Source organism: Aplidium turbinatum, chromosome 1, assembly GCF_918807975.1.
Source record: "Aplidium turbinatum chromosome 1, kaAplTurb1.1, whole genome shotgun sequence".
In the NCBI taxonomy this organism is placed as follows: domain Eukaryota; kingdom Metazoa; phylum Chordata; class Ascidiacea; order Aplousobranchia; family Polyclinidae; genus Aplidium; species Aplidium turbinatum.
The window spans coordinates 54854399-54882330 of record NC_137472.1 but is presented as its reverse complement, the minus strand read 5'-3'; the positions used below and the strand labels follow the sequence as shown (position 1 = coordinate 54882330).

Genomic DNA, 27932 nt, shown 5'->3' with positions numbered 1-27932 from the left:
ACAACGCGCAAGCGGATGTTTTCTAAGCATACAGTACTCGGATACTAATCACTTTACCATCGATCATATCACTAGAACTGAAACACCACAGGTTGCATTATGCATTACCGTAATAAAAATTCAAAATGCATTATTATTTGTTCTGATGACTATCATGACTTAGGCTTATCTCGAGACGAGTTTTTATAGTTCAACTAAAATGTGAACCAAAACCACAAGCAGATGAAACCAAAAAACCTGGGATTTATTACGGCATTCAGAAACATTACAAAAAAGCTGTTGATGTTTTCAACTGTGCAGTGAATGATAAAACGTTTTAATATGGTACGTTTTTCTAATCGTGATTAGTTGTTCAGTTTCGTTTCAATCGTTTGATTAAAAAGAAACTTATCTACTTAAAGTGCACAAAGTCGACGAACCATGTGTTTTCATAAGCGGGAAAGCGTGATAAGTGCAGACATGTTTTTAACTAGCATTGCCACAACATTCAAAACAAACAGCTCGATTATTGTTTTTGTTTGGACTGTTTTCAATTTCAAAGCTCCATTATTGTTGACATTTTTCCGCATTGCTCTGCCTGTACATGCGAATTTTTTCACATTGAGCACTAAAATTTAAGCGATAAGTAAGAAACAGTTTTACAAAAAACAAAACTCCACAAGACTTAAACTCCAACTGTCAATGAAAATGTATCGTGTTGTTTAGAACTAGTGAAAAGAACACAAAAAATTTTGAAGGTCAGTTCAGTTTGTTTTTATTTGTGACAATTACAACAACAAAAAACAATATATATCCTAAACATAACATAACAGAGGTCCAGAAACAGATATAAGCGACAAAATACAGTTACAAAGTAGTTTGATATGTAGGATAACAACCCTTGAAATGTTTGGTACAAACGATGTTGTAGTTGTAGTAATAGCCTATAATATGGAAAGATGCCTTCTGCTTTCCTAATGTTATACTGGCTAAAAAGCTTTTCCTACTATTTCACTTGGTGAGCTGCGTCGCAATTTTTTACAAGCTGGTCGAGTATCACTTAGTCACTGGATGGCGCAAGCACCACTTTTTGTCAAAGCTGAAGGAAGGTTCACTCTCTTGCGTTGTTGCACTCTTTCCATAACCTAAAAAGCGAAAAGGTTCAAACGAAAAAAAAAATTGAACGTTAATGAAGAAAGGCATTAAATTTAAGAAGGTATGAAAGTATTAACTTGTTGTTGGTGCTGCATTTTCACTTTTATTTAAACTGGCTTTGATGTACGACGGAGCGGTTCATTTACAGGCCCAATTGGGCAATTTTTGTTTCTTTCTGTGATAAACTCCATGGTATTACTGGGTTTTATTCATTTGTAGTTTTGTTTGCAAGAATTATCGAAGCAAAATTATTTTGTTTTTCTTGCTTATTTTAAAATCCAGACTATTTCGTTTCGTTATGTAGTGCCCGAAACAACAATAAGCAGCATGAGATGCTTGAAATGCAGATTTTTACATTTAATAAACATCTTACATATTTTATAAGTTTGCTGGAAGACACGTAGTCAAACGTCATTTCGCCATGATGCACTACTGCCATGAAAATATATTTTTAAAGTAGCTCCGATTTTCAGAAATTCGAGTAAATCAATTTATAGCCTATATGGAACCCTTTATAATTTCCATGCCAGCACATTCCATTTATAATTTCCATGCCAACACAGCTGTGTTGTATTAATTATTTTTGCATATTGGATTGATCAAAAAGTTCCCGCGCTTTTCAAAGCAAGCAGCAAAAATTTCTCTCTCCAGGCCCAAATCAAAAAATAGACTCAAAAAAATAATTAAGGCCTGGAGAAAAGCTAATTCTAGAAAAAGCAAGAAGAAAATTTGATTGTAGTCATATCAACACCAAAACTATCAAAATCAACCAGGAAGTTGCAGAGATAATTAAACTTGAAAAGACCTTCAGTTAGGCTAGCTAAGAAGTCAGCAGTCATTGTTTGTTTGTTTTTTGGCATTTACGAAGATAATCACAGCTGCCAGTAAAATCCTCAAGTTTAGAAGACAAAGTAAGTTAAAAGGACTCATTTTTGACTTCTTACATTTTCTAAACCCAGCCATTATTTTTCACCCAACCGTTACTAATAACCTTCAACCCAATCAAGACCAATTTCAGCACAAGCTCAACCATCAACACCAAAGAGGTTAATTTATTGGAAACAAATCAAATTTCAGAAGTAAAAAAGATCAAATCTGGACAGTTTATTGTACGCTACCACTCCATTTTTTGTTTAATTTTAGTTTGTTATTCTATTAATTTGTAGTTCTACACAATTTTGAAGTACAGTAATCAGATTCAGCTAGGTCAAGACTGACTAATATTTTTCCTCTAAGTTTCATCCTTTGTGACGTAATAATAATATTTTTGAAATCTTTACTTTCCGAACTCGTATTTTTTTTTTTTTTTTTTCTTGTACTGTATTTTACATTTCGTATTCCGACATTGATCGATATCATAAACCGACTAACTTAGGCTACGTCTACGTAAGTATATCCATTATCCTCGCCAGTCTTAATTCTCTTTTTAAGCTGCATATTTTAATCAGGTCATTTTAACACAATTCATTTGATTCTATATCACTGCTTGACGGAATTTTGCCCTGAGTTACCTTTCATCAACTAAAGTACCGTAATTTAATTTAGTTCTTAGTTTCAAATTAAAATTATTACTTAGTCAATTTCCAAAATCCTTGCTAAATTAAATATTTTATAACGCAATAATAGTGTTTTGTTTATTTTCTAAAGTGTTTCTTACACCACTTAAACCAGACTTGTTATTTGTTCTTTTTCGGTGCTTGTTAGACACCGTCCTATTTCGTCACACATAAGTGAATTCTTTGATTATCCTGACTACAAGTTATAAATGCAGGTGTCGGTGATTTTGCTTTTAATCTGTTTTGTTGCAAAGTCATTTTGTAATCTTTCGTGTCCTGCGTTATTGGTTTTGTATTCATCTGTTGGTCATACTTTGTTTGTGGCAATGTCTGCGGATTGTAAAAATTTTTATTCAAAAAACTCCTTCTCTTTAACTAACAATATTAATAGGAACCAGCTATCGATTTTACATGTAAACATGAGAAGCCTAGTTGGCAACTTTGAAAAATTAGAATCACTGCTTGTCGAAATGCAAGAAGCACCGGACCTTATTGCTGTGTCAGAAACCTGGCTGAATGAAAATCGATTGCATTTTGTTAGCTTGCAAGGCTATAATTTTGTCCACTTTAATAACAAACAAACTGATGCTAAAATACAAGCAGGTGGTGTCGGGCTATACGTAAGCAGTTCAATAAAGTATAATCAAATTAATAATTTAAGTCTAAACTTACAGGAATGTGAAGATCTCTGGGTGGATATTACTTTATCAAACAATAGACAGTGCACAGTTGGTGTAGTATACAGGCATCCCAAAAATAAGTTAATTGAGTTTCAAACCAAATTCTGTGAGTGCATTGATTCGTTAAATAATTTCAAAAAACAATATTACATTTGTGGTGATTTTAATATTGATATGTTAGCAAAGTCAAAAAATTCTGCTGTAAAAAATTACTGTGATGCGTTTCTCTCTTTAGGCTGCAATCAATTAGTACAATCCCCAACCCGTGTAACTTCCACAAGTTCAACTTTAATCGATCATGTATACAGCAACGACCAATCAAATAAAATTCAATGCCATGTTCTTATTCACGATGTTTCTGACCACTTTCCTATTGTAGTTGTGATAAACTCTGTAAAACCAAAACAAGAAAAATATACACAAAAAGTAAGGAACATGAAAAACTTTGTTGCTGATGAATTCGTTTGTGATCTGGAAAATAGCTTGACCAACCAATACACAGAAAGGAATGATTCAGTTCATAGCAAATTTAATCATTTCATCGACACTTTTAATGACACTTTAAACAAGCATGCACCTTTACGATTGTTGTCTCGAAGAGAAAGAAAACTCAAGACCAAACCATGGCTAACAAAAGGAATTTTGAACTCCATCAAAACTAAAAACAGACTATATCACTTAAAAATAAAAGACCCAACAAATACTTCTGCACAAGCAACATACAAAAAGTACAGAAATGTACTTACTCATACCAAAGAGCAAGCAAAAAAAATGCATTACAGTTTTCTTATTACGCAAAGCAAGCACAACACTGGAAAAATATGGAAAACCATAAATGACATCATCAAGTACAAACATAAGCACACAGCTCACATACCAGAAGAAATAATTAGCACTGACAATGAAAAAATATCTGACCCTGCACAAATAAGTAACTGTTTTAATGATTATTTCACAGAAATTGGTCCTTCTATGGCATCTAAAATCCCTCTACCGTCTCCTGGCTCATTATTGAAATTGCAAAGTGTCCCATTCTCCTTTTTCCTAAAACCTGTCAATCAAGAAGAAGTATTAAAACATCTTAATAATCTTTCTGTCTCTAAAAGTACGGGACATGATGGAATACCTATAAGATTTGTCAAACTATCCTCACCAATAATCGCCCCTTTCCTCACCAACTTATTCAATGAGTGTATCGATAAAGGTGTATATCCTGATGTACTAAAGGTCGCTCAAGTTACCCCAATCTTCAAAAGTGGCTCCAGGAAAAATTGTTCCAACTATAGGCCCATATCACTATTGTCCCCCTTCACCAAAATATTCGAAAAATGCCTGTATGAACAAATGTACAATTATCTAACAAAAAAAGACCTGATCACACCACATCAGTATGGATTTAGACCTCAATATTCCACTTCGTTAGCTGTGTCAAACGTTTGTGATAACATCTTAACTAACCTAGATAATAAAAATACAACTTGCTCTGTATTTCTTGATTTAGCTAAAGCCTTCGACACAGTTGATCACACTATTCTCATACAGAAACTGCAAACATACGGTTTTCGGGGCCTTCCATTACAATTGTTAAAAAGCTATATCAGCAATCGTCTACAGCACACGGTCGTCAATGGAATCTCTTCAAACTCAAGACAGGTTACCTGCGGTGTGCCCCAAGGATCGACATTGGGACCCCTTCTTTTCTTACTCTATATAAATGACTTACCAAATTCAACAAACATGAATGTTAAACTATTTGCTGACGACACCAATCTTATGATGAGCGATAAATGTGAAATAAATTTGCAGAACAATGTGAATGCCGAAATGCAAAAAGTTTACAACTGGTTGAAGCTTAATAGATTATCATTAAATTTCTCAAAAACTGAATACATGCTAATAACAAATAAAAAACACATAAAAAATTTTAACATTAACATTGGTAACACAAGCATTCAACAAAAAGATCAAATAAAATACCTTGGCGTTTACATAGATAACAAATTAACATGGAAATATCACATAGATAAAATTTGCGGAAAAGTAGCAAAAGGTTCATGGGCGTTGCTTAAACTCAGAAATTATGTCAACACAGACACTTTAAAAGATGTGTATCACGCTTTGATTTACTGTCATTTGCAATATTGTATTTCAAGCTGGGGAAAGGCCTGTGACAGTGCACTGGATCCATTAATAAAATTACAAAAAAAGGTTATAAGAATAATTACGAAACAAAATTACTATGCTCACACAAATTTTTTATTTTTCAAAATGAACATCTTGAAACTAAAAGACATACATAACATTGAAATAAAAAAACATATGTACAAAGTTCATATGAATGAGTATCCGTCTACGTATTGTGATTTATTTACAAATGCTTCATCTATTCATCAGCATAACACAAGATATCAAACAGGCAACAATTATTTTATAAACAGATCAAACACAGAATTTGGCAAGAAGTCCATGCAGGTATTGGGACCAATGCTCTGGTCAGAGGTTCCAAGTAGGCTAAAAAACTTATCATTTCATTGTTTCAAAAAAGAGATCAAAACGTTAATTTTACAAAGCTACAGTGCATCGTAAGTGATATGTTATGGAAACCAACTTGTCAGTTGCTTCGAAAACTTTATTATTCTCTGCTTGCTTCATGGAATTTTGTGTTTTGGCCTACGTTATCATCAATATGTTTTTTTTTTTTTGTGCGTATGCTGTTATTGAAGCGCGGGAACGTTTCAATTATTATTTTTCTCTTGTAAGCTTATTTTAAATGGCAAAATCGTAATTTCCGTAGGGTGGCAATTGACTAGTAGACCGTATGGTCGTCTCGTTGTCTCCCTGTCGGTATGGGAACCTGTGTAACTTTTGTACTGTGTATATTGCATATTTCAAACATGTACCTATGTTCCTGTTACTGACAAATAAAACATTGATTGATTGATTGATTGATTGATTGCCGATGTAAGCTCAAATGCGTGAAACATTACTGCTATCTATTGTTAGATAATTTTGAATTCTTTAAGCAAGAATAGATCATAACGTACGGCAAGGTACTCCATGATGTCAATAGCGCTGTCGTTATCCTTATCGATTTGTGACATCATTTCCTTGAGCTCCTTGTTTGTGTAAAGATGCCCTTGTTTCATCAGCAGTTTCTCCAATTCTTCTTCATCAATTGTCTGAAACAAAATATTACAGCTAAATATTAAAATTATTAAAATTAATTGATAAAAAAAATTAAAACATCTCATAACATACACTAACATTTCTTAACGTTTTATGTGGCCAGAACAGTAAATTCAAAAGCAAAATAATATAGAAGACTGAATAAGCTTGATGGTTTATTTAATTGGCTATTTTTCAAACTACAATAACTGCAAAAATAATGAAAAAGGCAATATAACGCAAGAGAACAACTGCACGCCCAGCAAGCTGATGCAAGAGAGAGGCCCAATTACGGATCCATAGGATGCACTGCCAAATAATTATAAATTCAAGATGAATGTACGACTAGTCCAATTCATGTCAAGTTATCTTGTTGTGTATCGCGATTTCGAATAATAAATTCTCTTCAGCACAACTTTATAACAGGCATAGTAAAATCTTCAGTAGGTCAGTTTAAGAATGCAGCAGTTAAGTTTAGAAAGAAATCAACAAAAGTGTTTTTCGGTTGCTAAGAAACAAATAAATTTAGTCTGCGAGCAGTAGTGACAATATTATGTAAATTATGAAGGGAATTAGGCTAAGTCATACATTAGTAAAACGGAGTGACAACGCCAGGGAGGGATTCTGGGGAGGCAAGCCATCCTCGCACAAAAGTGACACAAAATTGCCCTATAACGGATCAAATTGATACAGTCACTATCAATTAAATGCAAAAATAATGAAAAAGGCAATATAACGCAAGAGAACAACTGCACGCCCAGCAAGCTGATGCAAGAGAGAGGCCCAATTACGGATCCATAGGATGCACTGCCAAATAATTATAAATTCAAGATGAATGTACGACTAGTCCAATTCATGTCAAGTTATCTTGTTGTGTATCGCGATTTCGAATAATAAATTCTCTTCAGCACAACTTTATAACAGGCATAGTAAAATCTTCAGTAGGTCAGTTTAAGAATGCAGCAGTTAAGTTTAGAAAGAAATCAACAAAAGTGTTTTTCGGTTGCTAAGAAACAAATAAATTTAGTCTGCGAGCAGTAGTGACAATATTATGTAAATTATGAAGGGAATTAGGCTAAGTCATACATTAGTAAAACGGAGTGACAACGCCAGGGAGGGATTCTGGGGAGGCAAGCCATCCTCGCACAAAAGTGACACAAAATTGCCCTATAACGGATCAAATTGATACAGTCACTATCAATTAAATGCAAAAATAATGAAAAAGGCAATATAACGCAAGAGAACAACTGCACGCCCAGCAAGCTGATGCAAGAGAGAGGCCCAATTACGGATCCATAGGATGCACTGCCAAATAATTATAAATTCAAGATGAATGTACGACTAGTCCAATTCATGTCAAGTTATCTTGTTGTGTATCGCGATTTCGAATAATAAATTCTCTTCAGCACAACTTTATAACAGGCATAGTAAAATCTTCAGTAGGTCAGTTTAAGAATGCAGCAGTTAAGTTTAGAAAGAAATCAACAAAAGTGTTTTTCATTATTTTTGCATTTAATTGATAGTGACTGTATCAATTTGATCCGTTATAGGGCAATTTTGTGTCACTTTTGTGCGAGGATGGCTTGCCTCCCCAGAATCCCTCCCTGGCGTTGTCACTCCGTTTTACTAATGTATGACTTAGCCTAATTCCCTTCATAATTTACATAATATTGTCACTACTGCTCGCAGACTAAATTTATTTGTTTCTTAGCAACCGAAAAACACTTTTGTTGATTTCTTTCTAAACTTAACTGCTGCATTCTTAAACTGACCTACTGAAGATTTTACTATGCCTGTTATAAAGTTGTGCTGAAGAGAATTTATTATTTGAAATCGCGATACACAACAAGATAACTTGACATGAATTGGACTAGTCGTACATTCATCTTGAATTTATAATTATTTGGCAGTGCATCCTATGGATCCGTAATTGGGCCTCTCTCTTGCATCAGCTTGCTGGGCGTGCAGTTGTTCTCTTGCGTTATATTGCCTTTTTCATTATTTTTGCATTTAATTGATAGTGACTGTATCAATTTGATTCGTTATAGGGCAATTTTGTGTCACTTTTGTGCGAGGATGGCTTGCCTCCCCAGAATCCCTCCCTGGCGTTGTCACTCCGTTTTACTAATGTATGACTTAGCCTAATTCCCTTCATAATTTACATAATATTGTCACTACTGCTCGCAGACTAAATTTATTTGTTTCTTAGCAACCGAAAAACACTTTTGTTGATTTCTTTCTAAACTTAACTGCTGCATTCTTAAACTGACCTACTGAAGATTTTACTATGCCTGTTATAAAGTTGTGCTGAAGAGAATTTATTATTCGAAATCGCGATACACAACAAGATAACTTGACATGAATTGGACTAGTCGTACATTCATCTTGAATTTATAATTATTTGGCAGTGCATCCTATGGATCCGTAATTGGGCCTCTCTCTTGCATCAGCTTGCTGGGCGTGCAGTTGTTCTCTTGCGTTATATTGCCTTTTTCATTATTTTTGCATTTAATTGATAGTGACTGTATCAATTTGATCCGTTATAGGGCAATTTTGTGTCACTTTTGTGCGAGGATGGCTTGCCTCCCCAGAATCCCTCCCTGGCGTTGTCACTCCGTTTTACTAATGTATGACTTAGCCTAATTCCCTTCATAATTTACATAATATTGTCACTACTGCTCGCAGACTAAATTTATTTGTTTCTTAGCAACCGAAAAACACTTTTGTTGATTTCTTTCTAAACTTAACTGCTGCATTCTTAAACTGACCTACTGAAGATTTTACTATGCCTGTTATAAAGTTGTGCTGAAGAGAATTTATTATTCGAAATCGTGATACACAACAAGATAACTTGACATGAATTGGACTAGTCGTACATTCATCTTGAATTTACAATAACTGCACTTGACAAAAAGACCTCAAGTAAAATAGGTGAAATGTAATTCAAAATCTCCATGAACTTTTTTTAGTGATTTCTTGGATCGTTTAAGAATCAACTTCACAAACCAGTGTGCAAAACATATTTTTTCGGATTGTTTAGTAAGCTATTTGTTGAGTAGCTTACGATTTTCCGGCACAGTAGTATTTCATATTTAGCTAGGCTATTTTTTATCAAAATTTCTTAGTCTGATAGATAATCTGAAGGCTGAGAAACGGGCATGTAGGTTTAGGGTTTGTTAGCAGTCAAATCCTGCCGTCAGTAATATTGGTTGTTCAAATGTTTAGAAAGAGTTTATTGTGCTGTAGTTTATCCCATGCTATTGGAAACAAAAGATCTTTGATAGTTGTAAGTGTTGTCTTTACTTTTTTGTTTTCAGTCAATAAGATTTATCAATTATCTTAGCCTTTGTTTCAAAGTCACACAGTAACCTTTGCCTTTCTCATTTTACAGTGGTATAGGATACTTTGTAACAAAATATTCAAGTCTTGTTGAGCCTATACACTGTTACTTTTTGTCCTGCACTATAAATTATACTATCCTACAGACGTTTGTTTAACATTTTAAACCCACTAAACCACTTCAAGACGTTGTTTATCATTTTTACATCACCACATAAAATTTGTTATGTGCTGTACCGATATATAGTAGGCCTACTGCTTTGTGGCATCCTTGATGTATTAGCCAACCAAGAAGAATATTTGTGGTAAATTTCAACTGATAAAACTATGAAACTTTATTATTGTACGACTTCATTTGAGAAAACAGTTTTCTTACCAATTATAAGCCCATTATTAATTTTTTTGGGGACCCTAAAATTACGACCCATAATTTTGGAAGCCTAGTTCTAACTAATGCATTTATTACAGGTTATTCATGAAAAAAAAAATCAGATTGTGCATTGAATCTTTTTCCAGCAGACATTAAAATGGCTACTCGTGCTTGACCTAGAGCAGCTTTTCAACCTTTTTGCACATTGACCACAACGTAGTCTCGAGACCCCTCATAAAATATTCATTGAAATCATGTTTAGACCTAATGCAAAAATACAATCACATTTGATTCATTCTGACATTCACTCTATGTATTTTTTCACTGTTTTAATGTAGCCTAAACTTTTGAGTCAAAATAATCTTTTCGCGATGTTAATACGGTAGCCTACTGCTTTTATTATATTTCCTCCGATTATTTCCATTTTTTATCAAACTTAACTTAAAGCAGAAAAAATAATGAATCAAAGTTATATTTTTTACATTTTTATCGGTGGATTTTATAGCAATCTTTTATGTATTTATGGGCTTGTTAAAATCAGTTTTAATGAAATGGTTGGTGCTGCATTATTTTAGCAAGCTTCTTCAGCTCAAGAACACTCTGCGCTGGTTCGACTCTCGGGGTATTCGCTTGAGCAACGCATTTCCGAAATAGTCTTTATTCAGCGGTATCTAATGGATAGAACAATTTCCTGGCAACATTTCAACAATTGGAAACTTCACTCTCCCGATCTCAATAACCGGCTCTGCGTCATAACCCTGTACACTATGCGAAACTACTAGAAATAACCTTTCAGAGGCTTTGTCAGACCGAGGACAAAGATTTAAAACTACCACCACTGCTACCAATAACTGTTGAAAGAATGTTCATACAAAGAGTATCCTACACACTGAAACTTCTCAAGGCATGAAACGTGTGGTAAGCAGCACTGGACGAAGATATACACTCACCTGATGGCTTTCCATCACCTGCCCTGAAATTTGAACAATCCTGTCTCATACGAAGAAGAAGACCATACTAACAAACTCATTTTGACACAGGATTCCAAATAACCTTGGTATTTTGCCACAGGGCAGTTAGTTAATTACTGCTTAGCTTTAGTCTGCACAAAGCAATGTGCAAGAACCAGGTGAAGAATATCGAATGCTTCCTACGTTAAAGTCTTTGTAACCTTTGCAAAGTTAAATAATAACTGAAGCCGAGAAGTTAAGTAAACCAAGGTCGAGAAACGGTCGATTACAAAAAGACAGTTTTCGATCTTTTCTCGCAAATAAGAATTAAAAAAGATACATTGGTCGTTCAGGCGTGTTGCGTTCCCAGGAAAAAAAAAAGGCCCGCGACCCTCAGGTTAAAAACCACTGACTAAGAACTCCCACTAACATTGAACGTTGATTGGTTATTGGTTTACATCATATTGTCGGAAACTGTAAAAGCCTTTATGATTCATAATTGAACAATCCTTTGAAACGTTTTGTGGCACGTGACTCCTGCTTACCCCATCGTTGTTCGTGTCACATTCGCGGAAGAACTTTTCGGAGCTCAGCATCACTGAAAGTTTTAAGTCTGGATACTTTTCAGCAACTTCCTATAATAAAAAAATATTTTAATTCATACAAGAAGCTCTAGGTAGACCTAACGATTTTTTGTTTTAACTACTTTCAATATATACAGTGCTGTAAGTTTAATTTATTTTTTAAACCTTTCGTCTGTTTGGGCTATTGCCAACAAGGAAATGGTGTCAGCATCGTCATGCCAGTGACAGGGTCAAGTTTTGTCCTGTCTGGTGCTGGGGTTATTTCTCCATGCATTAGAACAGGGTCCGCAAATACTTTTTGGTGCGACCCAAAAAGCAATCGTTCGAAATCTTCGCGACCCAAACGTTTCGGAATGCGCAAAACACTTTGCAAATTAATATCAATTCCAATACGGTCGTCCCCGCTTATTAAGGCCACATCGGGACCGGACGATTTTGGCTTATTAAGCGGGGGACATTTTTCTACCACTCCTATACCTTTAGTTATTCCGGAATGAACCAAATTAGGCTTAATAAGAGGGTGGACCTTTTAACCGTGTGCTTCGTCGTCGTGCAAGCCTCTTGGGCCGAGGGTCTACTCTATCCTTTTACCGCTCCAGATTCAAGATGTTCCCGGACTACACTGGAAGGCTACTAGAGAGCAGCCAGTCTTTAGTTTTATCATCCATGACACGCAGACCTTCCACTCCGTTAGGTGACTTGAAGATGGTGCAATCATTGATGATGTGGTCTGCGGTCTGTTTCTCGGCACCACAATCACAGGAGAAGGAAGAGGCCGATTCCCCATTGGTGCATATGGTTGAGCGGAAAAGCCCGACGCCCGTACGAAGACAGCTGAGGCGCACTCATGCTTGTCTTTGAAGTGTCAGGCCGATGGGGCATGTGTCGGCGTCGGGGATGAACGAATGGAGTCTGGTGGTACTTGACTTCCCTTCAGAATTCCATTTATAGTCCGCCCAAGTAGCCGCAGAGATGAAGTTCATCTGCTTCGTTGATCAGACATTGAGCGACTGGTACGAATGGGTGTCTTGATTTCAGTCGACGGGGGTGCTGGTTTGGGGGAGCAGAGATCTTGTGGTGGAGAAGATGGTTAGGCTCTAGTGCCCGTCGGCCAAGAAACAGAGTGGCTTCTTCGCGACGAAGCTCAGCAGGTTGGATGCCAGCGAGAATGGCAAATTGTCTAATGGTGTGGGACGTAGGCATCCGGTAACTGTGCGCAGGGCGCTGTTTATGGCAGTGTCGATGTTACGGCAGTGAGCACTGCGGCACCAAACAGGTTCACAGTACTCTGCTGAAGAGTAGACAAGGGCTAAGGCTGCTATACGCAAAGTGTCAGCACTCGCCCCCCAGCTGGAGCCTGCCAGGCGCTTGAGCAGTGGATGTCATGTAGTGGAAGTGGCGCTTGAGTAGTGCAGCGCGGGATGTCATTTTCTTACGCAGTGACATCAAATGGTGGCGGTATGTGTACGACCTGTCTAGTGCCACCCCGAGATATTTTGGTTCGAGGCAGAAGGACAGAAGTTTTCCATTGTAGCTCACGACCAGCTTCCCGATTGTGTAGGTGGAAAGCTGCCGCCGATGTTTTGGTTTCGCTGAGTTTCAGTCGCCAGTTCTGGAGATAAGCTGAGAGAGTTTTCATGCCCTGCCTCAAGGTGTCTTCCAGGCTATATAACCGTGAGCTTAACTACTGTACTGCAATCGAAAGTATAAATTTTCTTGTAGCCTACCAAATTGTACGAAACTCAGCACATCAAAGACTATATGATTGTATTTATTTTTGCCATACAAGTTATATTTTTTTTATGGTAAGTTTAAACCGTTTAGCGACCCACTGCGGATGGTCTCGCGACCCAAACTTGGGTCGCGACCCACTATTTGCGGACCCCTGCATTAGAAGACTGAAATTGGATAGACTACTCATGACCTGATTTTAAAACCCTTGTCACCAAGTGTCGATTATCAAAGAAGCAATATAAACTTACGTTAAAATGATCTACACTCTTTAAAGCTGCCTGGTATTTTTTCATGTCTATTGGTGAACCCGGTTCAGGAGTATCTTGAACAGGAGTCGAAGTACTTCCTGCTGCCTTTGGTGCATTATTTCCTTTTGTTTTAGGTTTTGAAGATTTTGCTCTTTTCATAACCGGAGTTCGTGATTTGCTTGTAGTTGGCCTCACTACTCCCAATTTGTTTGCTGGCACTTGGGAGTTGGAACTGTTCTGAAACATTCAAGGCAATTAGCTTTTGAGGAAAAATAAGTCAACACTAACCATAAATCAGACATGAAAAAAAAAACTTTCATTAAGTGCAAAATTCGGTGCCATGAGACAGATCTACTCTCGCGGTTCACTTGATGTGCTTTATTAATGGAACGCTTATACGTACATATTTGTTTCTTCCAATAATTTACGTGAGTAGGTTATGGCAAGTTGATGAAGTGGATAATCAAAGTTAGTTGGTGGCATACCTAAAGGTATAACCTACTGTGCTGTAATGAATGAGTAGGCCTACGTGTCTAACCTTATAAATGGGCCAGTTTTAATGCATTATGCTACTGTGTGTACTACGGGGTGGTTGAAAACTACAGGAACTAAACAAAAATTTAAAGATATTTGACTACCGCAGGAAGTTGCCTGGATGATTCTTTTTGCAGATTTTTGATTTGAGTTTGTAATTCTTCAACTTTGTTTGTTAGATCATAAACTTTAGCCTTGTATTGTTGGATTTCTTTATCTTTTTCTTTTAGATCTGCTTTAAGTAAGTCCTTTTCCTGCAACAAACAAAATAGCTAAACTACTACTAGTTGACTTATATAGGTTAACATATGAGCAAAAACAAGCAAAAATATTAGTCAACTGAAAGCAACAGGATTTGCTTATAAGAAATCGATTAAGTTTCTTACTGTCATAATTCCTAGTTCTTACACGTAAAAAGACTTTGGAAAGATTGATGACGTGGTTTATTGGGATATCAAAACCTCTTTGTCGACTTCAAATAAATATGCACTACCACTTGCAACAGCTACTTTGCAATCGGCAATAACTTCTACTTTTGCAATCTATTCACTATTGGTTAGAACTCTACAGTAGTCTTCAAAATACTTTTCATTACAACTTCTAATCCCCATAATCCACAACTCTAAACACAACTCTTAACACATCTCTAATAATAATAATAAAATCACGCGACTGTTTGTTACAGCTGTGCTTGGACCAGAAACTTCCAGAGACTAGTGTAATATTACATCACAAGATTTCATTCTTCTGGTCAGCAAGCCAAAAACGTTTCCAGAAAATCACGTACACAGAAACTTTCTAGAAGCAGATTTTGCAATAACAGATTACGTAACTAAAGGTTGCTATCGGTTAGTAATCGTCAATACACCACAACTGGATTACTCAATAAAATAGTTCACCTATTCTAAAACAAAAATGTAGCCTGTCGCCCAGCTGCGCATATTGATTGTGACACTCACCTTTATATATTCAATAATGATATCTTGTGGATTTTTATTTGAAATATCTCCGCTTAATGCGGGATATGTGTCAACTTCTGCCATGGCTATTCCAGCACAAACAACAAATACTTAGTATAAATTATCCTGAAATAGGCCTGTGTTGCATGTCAGAACTGGAACAGCAAAATCCGTCGTTTTGCATTTGTTCATCGTCTGCAGACGTTGAATCAATGTAAAAATGATAGATTTTGCTGTCTGGGAATGTGTTAAATTGAAGCTGCAACGCAACATTTTCAACTTTTTTAAACAATTTTATATTTAATGAAGCACACGCTGATGTCTCGTAAACCTTTGTCCCGGTATCTCGATGTTATTGAAGACATAAAGTTACAAGAATCCTTCATTTAGGATACCACAGAACGATTCAACATAATAAATCAATAAAATTAGCCCGGACTCTTAAACCTCCGTTGTGGATTATCGTTGTTGGGAGAATTGAAGATTTAAATCTTATTAAGATCCATGGATGCAGCCGAACAAACAAAATAGGTAAATAAAACAAGCAGGTTTGGCAACTGAATAAAATTTATTGGTAGAGCTTTCGCCACCGTAAATGCGGCTTCATCAGTACTATTATTTAAATAGAAATATTTTAATTCTTTTTGAATAAAAGTTAATATTGTTGGAAAGGTTTTGTATGTTTTGTTTTGAAACTCTGGTATTTTCTCCATCAATCAAATCTTTCAATCTCTTTTTTTTTGAAATCCATTTCGATATTGGATGGCTAACCGTATCAATCAAAAAGAAAAGATAAAAATGGCTCTGTAGTTTTCAAAAGTAACGTCTAATTTTTTTAAAATAGACTAAGATTTGATAAGAGTAAAATTATTAATCTCTGACTAAAACAAAAATCCTTGCTTTAACTTTCTCAAAGCTTCGTTTTTGCTCGAACAACTAACTGGTACGAAACAGAAAGATATTATTAACTGTTTGTACATTTTTTTTGTTTCAATGAATTACTCTCATTCTCACGTCAAAGTGACTAACAAAGCATGTGTACACAGACTGACCCGGTCACATGAAAAGTTGAGATCTCCCATTACAAACAACATTGTCATTTTTATTCACACAATAGCAACACGATGAGACGGACAACATCTTTTTGAGTGCACATTGTCCAAATTAATGAGACAGCAAACTTTAACAAAGCTTATTTACTAAAACTTACTTAGTTGTAATCTTAGGTTTAAACCACGCAGCCTACACAAAAACGAAAAAAAGGAAGTCATTAAAACAGGATTACTGTAGTTCATTGAAGCGCAAGCTTTCTATTGTACAATATTTTGTGTAATCATTATTTTAAAATACTGTATTGTGCTGTTTATTCAATTTTGATTTAGGTATTTAAAAACCTACAAGGAATCTACGGCTGTTGGAGACCAAAACATTACAAAAAGATGTTGAAGTGGTTAAATTTTTCGTCTTTGTTTTGTTTTATTTCGAATTAAGCTTATTCACTGGAACTTTTTTCTTGTCACAACTTAAAACCACTTTTGCTGTGATAGGTTTCTTCCATTTTAAAGAGCACGGATTTTTTAATTTGTGTCATATCAAGTTAAAGGCTTTTACAAATAAAATCTCAGAATTTAAAGTAGATCTTTTTTAGTTACACCAGCTGACGTCATTCATCCAACGGATCTCAGATCCTAATGCACCGAGATAAAAGAATTGTGAAAGAAACCTTATACCTGTCTGCACATTAGTTCCTGTTGAGGTGATTTAACGTCTATGGACGTTGAAGTGTCGCAAGCAGGGTCTGATTTGCTACCTGGGATTTAAACATGTGTCACTAAAAATCAAAAAAATTAAATTGCAAATGTTTCGGGGAATGAGATAAAATGTTACAGAAATAGATGCAAACAGCAGGCCCAAATCAAAAACAGACACACTCGTGGATTCTTTTCGATCTCTCGAATTTCAACTCGTTACTTTCCAGGTAGCAAAACCGTCCACCTTACATTGATTCAACATCTGCAGACGTTATAAAAATGAGGGATTTTGTTGTCTGGAGTGGTGACTGACCAGAACCAAACACACGTTTTATTTGTTTATTGCAAAACAAACCAACTTGTTTCGTCATAATCAATGAGAAAAAAGACAAAAAAAAGATTTCCTATCGCACTTGGGAAAAGGAAATATTCATAAACAGAATTTGAAGCCTGTGCTGGATTGAGTTTAACCGGCACTCAGTATTTTGTCGTGCGAATAGAACAATCAATAGGCTATACTCATATCAATCAAACTTAAGAAAATGGCCTCTATGAGATGTATGAAATTCTTCAAAAGAATGTTTTTATTAGAGTCAAATGATTCGCTTTTATGCTTACAAAATATAGCAACCGAAAGGTGGAAAAAGTGTGGCAGATGGCCTGCAAGTACCAGGCATGCAGGTTCTCAAAGTTTTACCACAGGTAAAGTACCGCAAGAAAACCTTGAACAAAAATCAAAGATTACATAAAAAAGCAATAACAAAAAGTAAATTATATTTGATTTCATTAAAAATGGGCTGAATACTGAAAAGTTTGGGTGTTCATCAGAAACATTATCGTTTTTTAGCAGTAGTTGTAAGTTGTAACGTTCATTTGATGAATGCAAGCGCCAAACATCAGTGAAGCAACAAAACAACATGAATGTTTTTTGTTTTACTTCCACAATGTTCAGATGAACGTTGCAACTGCTAGGCTACTGCTAGAATCGATAAAACTGGCTTCTAATATTTATTGATGTGTCGGTTCATTCGTTACACATTAGTTATCTCATCTTCGATTACTCCATAGGTCCAAGACTCACCTTTATCATTAAATTAAACAAAGTGATCCCATACCCGGTTACTGAATGTCAGAGAGAAGATGGATATGTTTATTTAATCGACCTTAGCTCACACTATTAACCAGAGTAATATGTATTGTTTTTGGTCTCCTTTCTCTTCACAAGCTACGCTAGAGCGTATACGCTCTTACAGTCTATTACACTTTTGAGCAAAATAAGCTATGATTTCAACATTTAGCGCAGCTGGTTATGGAACCTGGGGCGTATTATTACCAATCACCATAAACTAATTGTACCATTAATGTATTAAAGTTCTTCATAAAAAATACATTATTTTATTCACTACAGTAGTGCCCGTTTATTAAGCCCACGGTTAATAGGCCCTTCCTTTTATGCCAACTTGGTCCGGTCCGAAGAACTGAATGTATAGGAGTGGTAGAGAATCGTCTCCGGCTTCTAAGCCCAAAATAGTCCGGTCCTGAAATGGGCTTAATAAGCGGGGTATATTGTCTTTCACTCAATAACAAAAGTCGTAAGATATACATAATCTAAAATAACAGTAAAATATGTTTATTTAGGCCAATTTATTACATTTCTTATCAACGACAAAATGAGTTTTTTTTTTGCCTACTTATTAATGCGTTGTAGATCTTAGTTGCAAAACTCTTGACTATTGGATTCTCATATATTGAAATGTAATACAATGTAATGTAATTAAAATGTAAATATATATATTGTTAACTGAGAAAGCTTGTTTGTAGATTTCAATGTATAATTTTGAATCTTTTAATCAAAAATTCTAAGTGATATTCAAAATATTGACCTACAAGAAGAAATGAGTTTAAAACTAACAAGTCACATTTTGTGAAAATTGGGTTATCAACAAAATATGTTGTATTATAAATAATGATCAAGCATGTACTAGCGCAAAATTTGATTTAAAAAACGACTTTAAAGGAACAACTTTCGCCATGACGCATGCTGGTGTTTACATTGAAATAAAAGATTTAGCAAATTTGATAAAACTTTAACTTGATTTTTTTCATAAGTTGTATTTTGTGACTTAAGTAGTTTTTTAACTCAGATCTTCAATTTGCCTTTTTTCAGAAAGATGCGTCGCAAAAAAACGAAAATGGTTTACTCCTGGGCCATTAATGGTGAGCGATCGTGTCAAGGAAGCAATGCTTACAGACCTGGAAATGCGACACGCCGATTTTGCTTATGTAGTAAAGTGAGCAGCTTTTTTTGTAAAGCCAAAATTCAATTCAATAAAGCTACTAGAGTTAATAAACTTTACTGAAAAATGGTTGAACTTTACTTTTTATTGGAGGTACGCGAAGTGATTTGTTTGTCTCAAGTTAATTCTTCACAAAGAATGAAATTTTGAGCTGTTTTTCTTAGAAAAGAGAAAAAAAACAATTAACCAAAAAGAAATTTTTGTAGAAGCCAATAATTCTATTTTTATTATACAGTAGTATTTTAATAATTTTATTTTTAACAGTTCTGTTAGGCTACGGAATAAGCTTAAAATTTTGTTACTTAAGTCATGGCCACCTGGAGATATTTATCTTTAGGTGGCCATGCTTAAGTTCAAAAAGAAAAAAATAAGGATGCTGCTTCCAATGATACTTGTGTGCAATAAAAAATTTCAATTTGCAAATTACAAGACGATAATTTTTCCCAAATATATTTTTTGCAGTAACGAATACGTGTGATTTGCTACTGCAAAAATGTAGCCTATGGGTCAAAAATATAAATAAAAACTGACAACAGCCCCCAACAAATATCTTGTCAAATGGTTATGACTTTGTAAACTCAAAGCAATATTTGTCAAAAATACAACCTCGAATTTATGATTACATGTGAGCGTTCGCTAATAATGTTACATCTTGAAAGTAACATCGACAGTGGGTGGTCTTTTGGTGGGCTACTGTATGTGTAAAAACTGATTTTTTTCTGGATGATATTGAAGTAAAAACAGTAGAGTACTTATTCAAAAACAAGAGTATGATAAAGAGCCGAAAATGTAAATACAAAACTCATTTTCAGCAAACGTTTCGAAAACTACACTGTCTTCATCTTCAGTGTTATAAATGTAATTTATAGCACATGATGATTATGTGCCTGATCTGATACAGACGTTGGCGATCATGGTCTTCCAAACTTCTCTGTCATTTGCCATTCGTATAAAATCGTTCGTTTTAACTGTTGTGTTTGTGGCCCATTGATTCAAGCTGTTTAAATAAGTTAATCTTTGTCGACCTCTGCTTCTTTTTCCCTGTATCATCCCCAATAGAGCTAATTTTTCCAAATCTCCATGTCTGTGAATATGACCTACAAATTGCATCTGACGCCTTCTAACTGTTGTTATTAATCTCCTTTCTGCATTTGCCAATTTCATAACTGGCAAATGCAGAAAGGAGATAATAGCACATAATGTTATTTATAGAGATGTATTGCACTGAAGATGAAGATAGCAGGCCAGTAGCGTAGCCAGGAATTTTGAAAGGGGGGGGTTTTGACGACCCAGCGGCGGGGGATCTGGGGGGGCCTCCCCCAGAAAATTTTGAAAAATTACTATGAATTTGGTGCATTCAGAGCATTTTCAACAAAAATGTGGTTACATATATTCCTGTAAAATGGTGGTGTCTGGTGGCATAGCAAAAGGATAAGATCATGTTTTCTTTGGCATTTTTCAGAAATAAAGCTAAGTCTCTATGTTTTCTTGTTGCTAATTCCTGGCTGAGATGTTTGGTATTGGCAAAACTGGCTCTTTTAATGCAATTTTGTTTAAAACTAGGCAATTTTTTTTAGACTGAAAGCATCATTCTCAATATCGTGACGTCACACGCGTGCCTAAGGGGGGGGGGGGGGGTTGTAACCCCCCCTCCTTGGCTACGCCACTGTAGCAGGCTATAGTTTTCAAAACGTTTGTTTGTTGAACATAAGTTTAGTACCTACGTTTTGAGCTTTTTATTTATAAATGAGACTAATAATTTAAGCTATTGTCTACTACTTTAAGCTAGCACCTTTTTGTCCAAATCTCTAGCTATGGCACCTTTTATTCTTATAGACTAGTTATATCATCGGCATATTCTGGAAGTGGAAAATGAAACATGCGAAACTAGCTTTGAATTTTCAGGTTTGTCCGTAGATGTCTTCTTCAAATCGCTAAAGTTTCAGACTGCGAATACACAGTGGTTCCGTTCAATGGTAGCGGAACTTTTGCTATGGAAGCAATACTTCGTACTACCCTTGGTGACCACAGTGGAAAGGTGAGACTAAACGAGTTTTCACGTGTAAACGTAACGTATAAAAACACGTTTTACATTTGAAAAACTGTTTGTATGAACTTGATAAACTCATAAACCGAAATAAAAGTAATCGAGAACAAAACATATTGTGTTAAGTCTGTTGAAATACTTCAACTTTGAACATCTGTAGCAAAAATACTGAAGCTTTTTTGCTATACGAAATAAAAAAAATATTCATTTATTTGTGTTAACAATTGAATGCGGCTGTTACCAAGCATTTAGTTCTACATTCTTCTGATGTTCGACGTGCCGGCACTGTCAGTGATTGGAGTGTCGCTTTTCCAGATCTGTAAGCATTGCTCTGTTGACACGCTTGCTCACCATTAATAGATCAGGAGCAGTAGCGTTGACAGGGAGGTTTAGGGAGTACTTTCAGACCCCGGCCCGGGACGAGGTTAGGGGCCCGTAACTCTAACCCCTAATCTTTCCAAATTATCGCGTATTTTCTGGATATACTGTAGTGCGTTTTTCATTGAAGTGTCTTAGTTTGGCCCCTAGAATCTTATTGGAAGCCCAAAATTATCTTCTCAACTCTAACCAGAAGTAAACTACTTTCGTTTTAATGCGACGCATTTTTTTGAAGAAAAGAAAAGATTGAACTTTTTTCTACTTTTAGTTGATTGTGATGGAAAATGGCCAATACGGGAAACAAGTAGCTCACATGGCAAAAGCTTGCGGTCTCAGAACCAAAGTTATTCCAGTAAATATAGAAAAACTCCAACACATTCTTTTGGAGACTAGCGAAGTAAGCGGTGTCGTGGTCTCCCATTGTGAAACTTCAACTGGAATGATCAATCCAATACATGACATCGGGGAAGTTGTAAAAAGATGTGCACCAGGTTAATTAGAAAATAATTTATAAATATTTAAGTGAAATCACAACTTGTCAAACAACATACATTGTACAGCTGTCAACACGCAATGATAGACCATGTAAAGAAGTTTATCAAGAGCCATTTGTCTACGATAAAAAATTCTTGTTAAATTGAATAGTCACAGATATTCAATTAAACATTTTGTCACATATATTTAATCTTTTTATGATTGTGCAATGTGCATTTATTAACAGACAACTTTTACGTTTTTGTAAACCATCCCAGCAAACTGTTCACTTGAAGCGGTTGACTGTCTCGCATCATTGGTATTGTCCTGTTACTCAACGCAACAAACAGCTTACCAAACTCAGTTTTTGAAAAATGAATAATGAATAATAAGAATACATAAAAATGAGGCAGGTAAACTGTTTGTTGTAAACAGTAAAGGCTGGTAAACTGTTTGTTCGTTCGTCGTATCCAGGCTTACACCCGGTGGTTGAAGATTTAGATTAAGTGGACCGGAAGGCAAGGAAGCCAATCTTTTTGTCCACCTTCAGGCATGCCTTTAAGTGTCCTGCCAAAGACACAGCCGCATGCTCTTGAGCGGTGTCGAACCAGCGCCCTTTCGACTGCCGTTCTAGGGCTCTCACCACTTGGCTATGCAGCCGACAACTGTTTACAACTGTTTGTTGTAAACAGTAAAGGCTGTAAACTGTCATAATATGTTTATTGACAGAGTGTGTATTTTCATAATATATATTTCAGTGTGAATTTGATTTAATTGTGAATTAATTTGCTCCTTGGTCAGGTCTTGCCAACATTGCGTCTGAAATGACAAAATTATCGTTTCTGTAGGGTGGCAATTGACTGGTAGACCGTATGGTCGTTTCGTTGTCTCTCTGTCAGCATGGGGACTTGTACCACTTTTGCAGTGTATATAAAACTTGCATATTTCGATCATTCACTGTTCTTGTTTCTTGCAAATTAACCATTGATTGATTGGTTGATTGAAAATATGGCCTACTCTCTATTTCACAGCTCAATGACTTTGGATAGTTACAGTAACATATGAAGCTTTATTCATGACTAGACGGTTCTTTTTCATTATCTTATAATTTTAATTGCTCGTCTACACTAGACACTCAAACTTTCATTGTTTCAAATCATCGTTGATTTTTTGCAGACTCCTTGTATTTTGTTGACGCTTCCACCAGTTTTGGAGCCTTGCCAGTAGATATGCAAAATATAGATTTTTTAATTGGAAGTTCTTACTTCTGTTTGCAAGGTGTTCCAGGAATATCTTTTATAGTGACAAACAAAGAAAAGTTGCAAAAGTATGAATTTAATTTTTTATTCTTTAATACCAAGCGTGCTTGTACTTAGATCCATGTTTACTTGGGTTCCTTCGTCAAACATGTATTTTAATTAAAATAATGGCTAAAACAAACATGTGATGAAAAGCATGCTCTATAATATGCAAAAACTGCTGCACAAACCCGATTGAAATCAAGAAAAAAAGCTTTCTAACACACGTTCAGCCACTAACCTCAACAAAAGAAGAAACAAGACTTAAGCAATGGAAACAACAATTCGAAAATGACCCATCATGCACTGAAATGAAGGTCCCACCATCAGAGTCCCTCCCCCCAGGAGCAAAAGCTCCCTGGGCAAAGTGGAAAACATTAAATCGACTCCGAACCGGTGTTGGACGCACTAAGTCTGCAATGGTGGAGTGGGGCTACGACACGGGCCCAGCTTAATGTATTTTGTGGCACCGAGTCCCAAACAGCGGACCACCTTCTTGTTTGCCCTCGACTTACCACCCGGTGCAGTAGGTGGGACCTGTCAGTGTATAACTCCGTTGCGGAAGAATGTGTCAATCTGTGGTGTATCAACAAATTTTAGAAGACTCGATAGAAGAATTAAAATAATGATAGGCTTATAGCCTGTATTGAACTCAAGCTTCAGTTTCATGTCGCTATTCCCAAAAGACTGCGCTGATAAACTATGGGCTTCTGCTTTGAAGCAGTGCATTTCTGCAGTAATCGGACGTTTACATACTTATGAGAAATAAAAGATGCTTGCCGTGGCAGGGGACATGATAAAGACATTGGTTTCACTTTTGGTGGTTGTGATTGAAGTTACTTTAGGAAAGGCAACATAGAGGCTGTTTTTATCGGTATCACTACAATTAGACAATTCAAAGCCTACAATTCAAAGCCGATCATTCAACGACAAAATTTTAAGGCAGAGATCTCTGAAGAAAAAATCTCTGTTCTTTAAAGATCCCTGGGTTAAGGTTAGGGTTAGGGTTAGTGTTAGGGTTAGGGTTATTGTCTTTATCATAAATAAATTATCGGCTTTGAATTGACCGCTTTGAATTATCTGCTTTGAATTGACGCAAAACCGTTTTTATCTTCCTATTGATAACGATTGTATGTTTTTTGTATGTAAAGGCATCGGTGCAGAGGAGATGGCATGGTTCTAGACATCGGAGCTCAGTACGACGAGTTAGAGAGATCAGGCACATTTATGTTTACTCCTTCTTATCAGGTGATGCTGGCATTTAAAGAAGCACTATTAGAATTTGCTGACGAAGGAGGTTTGCTCGCACGCTCGACCAGGTGACAAAGTTTATGCTTAGTAAACGAATTTGCACTGATTTGCATTATGAAAACTATTTTATGGAATTTGCGCATGGTTTAACTTAGTTTTTGGTGCAGTTGACAAAAAAATCTTTGTTGACTCTAGCTGGCAACTTGTTTTTTATGTTAATTTAGTTTTGCGGTAAGCAAATCACAGCTATAAGAACACATTTGTGTACAATTTCTTTACTGTCTTCTATACAGAATGCTAATTTCCATGCAGAGAGTTGTTTTTCTATAAATATGTCTTTCTTTTTCATTTTTTTTCGTATGTCTATTATTTTTTTCTACAGTACATTATGTCTGTCGATACAAGTTACTGGCTGATTGAATTCAGTCTAAGACTCGCAGATTTGTGCCAACTCCAACTCTTTGTTTACTTTTTGGCTGACTATTTATCGTTTGAAAATTGTAAACTGACATAAAATTAACATTATGTAAACAGCACAACTGAATTGATTTAAACCTTGTCTTCATCCAGACTGCAAAATTTGCCATTTTTAAATTGATTCAACGTCTGCAGACGTTAAATCAATGTAAAAATAACGAATGCATTTCAAATGCAATTTCACTTAACCTATCGTTGCTATGCCAATGTCATTGCATCTCAACATTCTTTGAATTTAGTTCTGTTTAAATTAGTGGTTCAGTTTGTTTTTATTCCTTGCTATCACGATAATAAATAGTGTAGGCTATGTCATCGCAAAAGTCAGGCAAGTCGGACAAATGATAGGAGCTATAATACGTAGAAACTAGTTTTATAGTTAAAAGTTCTCTTTAATTACAATTTTAATAGATTTGATTTTTCACATGTTTATTATCATCTTATTATCTGATTTATTGACCTAAAGTTTTATAGTTAAGTATAATATTTGATCTTTTCTATTCTTTTACACAATATTACCTACTTTTTTAACACTTTCATTAAATTTTATAATCATCTTAATAGTATTTCATTCTTTATTATTGTTGCAGATTATATTGATGAAGCCACACTTGTGTGGCGAAAGCTCTGTATTTAAATGAACTGATTCTTCTGATTTGGTGTGATATTGTTTACTTTACTTAACAACATGCTTGAAATACATAGCGCTCTGTCTTAGGATCGAACCAAAAACCTTTCATGACACATCGTCACCACACTTACAGTTTTTGATCACAAGTGAATACGAGGTCTTGCTATTGCGAAATTTCATAGTGGCAACATGTTTGCAACCTGAGCCTCGTTTATTTACAGATACCGGGAAAACTGTAAGACGTTAAGGCAAGACATGACAGAAATGGGATTCTGTCAGCTTTACAAAGACAAAGAAAATCCCGAAGGTTTTATAGTTACCGCATACTTACAGCCTAACAATCCATTATTTATTGCCGAAGAATTTCGTAGAAGACTAGCAGACACAGGTGCCCAGATATTCTAGCATACTTTTAAAGTACAATGATTTTTCTTTATTATTCTGAAAATACAGTATATTCAGTTCACAGGTGTTACACCGCTACTGCTTTAATATGCTATGTTATTTGTGGTAGACAATATTTTGATGCTATAATAATATTCTACCAATAGGCCGATACAAAAAGTGTTTTATTAATATTTATCTATTATTTACAATGTTAAAGTTGGCTATCGCTTATGCTGAGCTATTACGAAACCACGCTTATAAACTAATTTTTTATCGGCCATCACACTACCAATCTTGAGCTACTGTGAAACTGGCTATCGTGTCATGGCCAACAAAAGCTCTACTCTTTACTTTGACTCTGTTTTATGGTAGGCTAGGCTAATAAGTAGTAAATAGTAGGCTAATAAGACCTTTGTAGAAAACCTCTTTTCAGATGCAAAAGAATAATTTCGGTCATTTTATTTTATTTTGCTTTTCAAAAAGGTGAATAACAGAGTTGATAATCTAATATGTCTAAAAGTAGATCTTTTAGTATTTCTTGTGAATGAAATAGATAAACATTCCTGCTTCATAAAGAAGTAAATATAAGTTGTCAATATATTTAGTCAAGTAAACGATCTTTTAGGTGGACACGGAGTAATAGAAATGGTGGCCAGTGCTTTACAACTTTTTTTACAATATTTATTCCGGCAGATGCATGAAGACAGAAACGTAGACCCAAGTCACTACCTGACTAAATATGATCAAACTGACTAGCCTTTTTTTGTATTTCAATAGGCAACATCATATGCGCAAAGCAACTGAGCTCTATCAACTGCTTTCGTATTGCCAGCATTGGAAACATGTTTCCTGATGATGTAAGAGAATTAACTGTCAACATAAGAGAAGTCTGTCAAGACATGAGGATAGACCTTCCGCTGGATGAAAAGAGTTATTAGACGTCACGAGAGACTTCATTTTTGTTCCAACCGTTGATTCTGGCATGTCAAATTGCAGAAAGAGTCTACCCATGTGCAATAAACCGAAGTGCTTGTTCAGATGATATGTAAACAAAATGATCTAGCCTACGCTATAGCTACAGCATATTGTGGCCTTCTATAATATATTTCAAGGATTTTATTCAACTGACAGGACCTATTTACCTACGTTTCAGTTGTAGGCTGAGTAGGCTATGTTTGTTTATCTTTTTTTGGAAATTTAAATGGTTTATTTTTTCACGCTTGTTGTAGAATTTTTTTGGTTTGTATGGCTACATCTGTCAATGACATAATAGTTGGCCTGCTTCCTCCGAAAGAAGCACGTTGTTTAGATTTATTGTCTCAGTCGTTAACGAAACCGATAAGACAAGCTACAGATATGAATAGGTTATTATGTGCAAGAAAAATATTGAAGTATTAGTTATACAGCTGCTAGCTATCGTTGTTGTCAAGTTTAACAGTAGGCTACAGTACAGGCAAACGTGAACTGAATAACCTATAGTGGTAAAAGATACATTCTTGGCTTCAGAGGCTCAAATAACGATTTAACATCTCTTTTGTAGGCTACTCTTCGTTTTTTCGTCCGTTCAAATAAGTTGTATAAGGCCTATTGAACATGATGTAAAGTAATGAACACAAAAATTGAACCGTTTGGAGCATTTGAAACATTAGTTTTAATAAAATCACTGAAACAAATATTGGTTTCACTATCTG

The 27932-nt window shown here is 35.5% G+C and overlaps 2 protein-coding genes across 7 annotated transcripts; one reads left to right on the top strand and one right to left on the bottom strand.

Annotated features, from left to right (window-relative positions):
• Positions 1 to 12: 12 nt before the first annotated feature.
• LOC145783193 (uncharacterized) lies at positions 13 to 15403 on the bottom strand. Of its 4 annotated transcripts, XR_014290910.1 has the most exons (7): positions 15254 to 15403; positions 14399 to 14548; positions 13761 to 13997; positions 11740 to 11829; positions 6415 to 6549; positions 4524 to 4702; positions 3229 to 4421 (listed from the first exon to the last, which is right to left on the bottom strand). XR_014290910.1 is itself a non-coding variant. In XM_082594996.1 (6 exons), exons 1-6 carry the CDS (start codon positions 15335 to 15337, stop codon positions 1044 to 1046), a joined length of 777 nt encoding a protein of 258 aa, XP_082451122.1. In that variant the 5' UTR covers positions 15338 to 15403; the 3' UTR covers positions 13 to 1043. The 4 variants fall into 4 exon arrangements, 3 of the variants coding, with proteins under 3 accessions (XP_082451122.1, XP_082451137.1, XP_082451130.1); XM_082594996.1 differs by lacking the exons at positions 3229 to 4421; positions 4524 to 4702 and adding an exon at positions 13 to 1124; XM_082595011.1 differs by having other exon boundaries at positions 3229 to 4702.
• On the top strand, positions 9692 to 27909 carry LOC145783172 (2-aminoethylphosphonate--pyruvate transaminase-like). 3 transcript variants are annotated; one of them, XM_082594984.1, is made up of 8 exons: positions 9692 to 9821; positions 19172 to 19295; positions 21207 to 21339; positions 21995 to 22217; positions 23377 to 23527; positions 24650 to 24817; positions 26076 to 26242; positions 27019 to 27909. In XM_082594984.1, exons 2-8 carry the CDS (start codon positions 19219 to 19221, stop codon positions 27177 to 27179), a joined length of 1080 nt encoding a protein of 359 aa, XP_082451110.1. In that variant the 5' UTR covers positions 9692 to 9821; positions 19172 to 19218; the 3' UTR covers positions 27180 to 27909. The 3 variants fall into 3 exon arrangements, with proteins under 3 accessions (XP_082451110.1, XP_082451095.1, XP_082451103.1); XM_082594969.1 differs by lacking the exon at positions 9692 to 9821 and adding an exon at positions 17433 to 17706; XM_082594977.1 differs by lacking the exon at positions 9692 to 9821 and adding an exon at positions 17578 to 17706 and having other exon boundaries at positions 19176 to 19295.
• Positions 27910 to 27932: the final 23 nt, after the last annotated feature.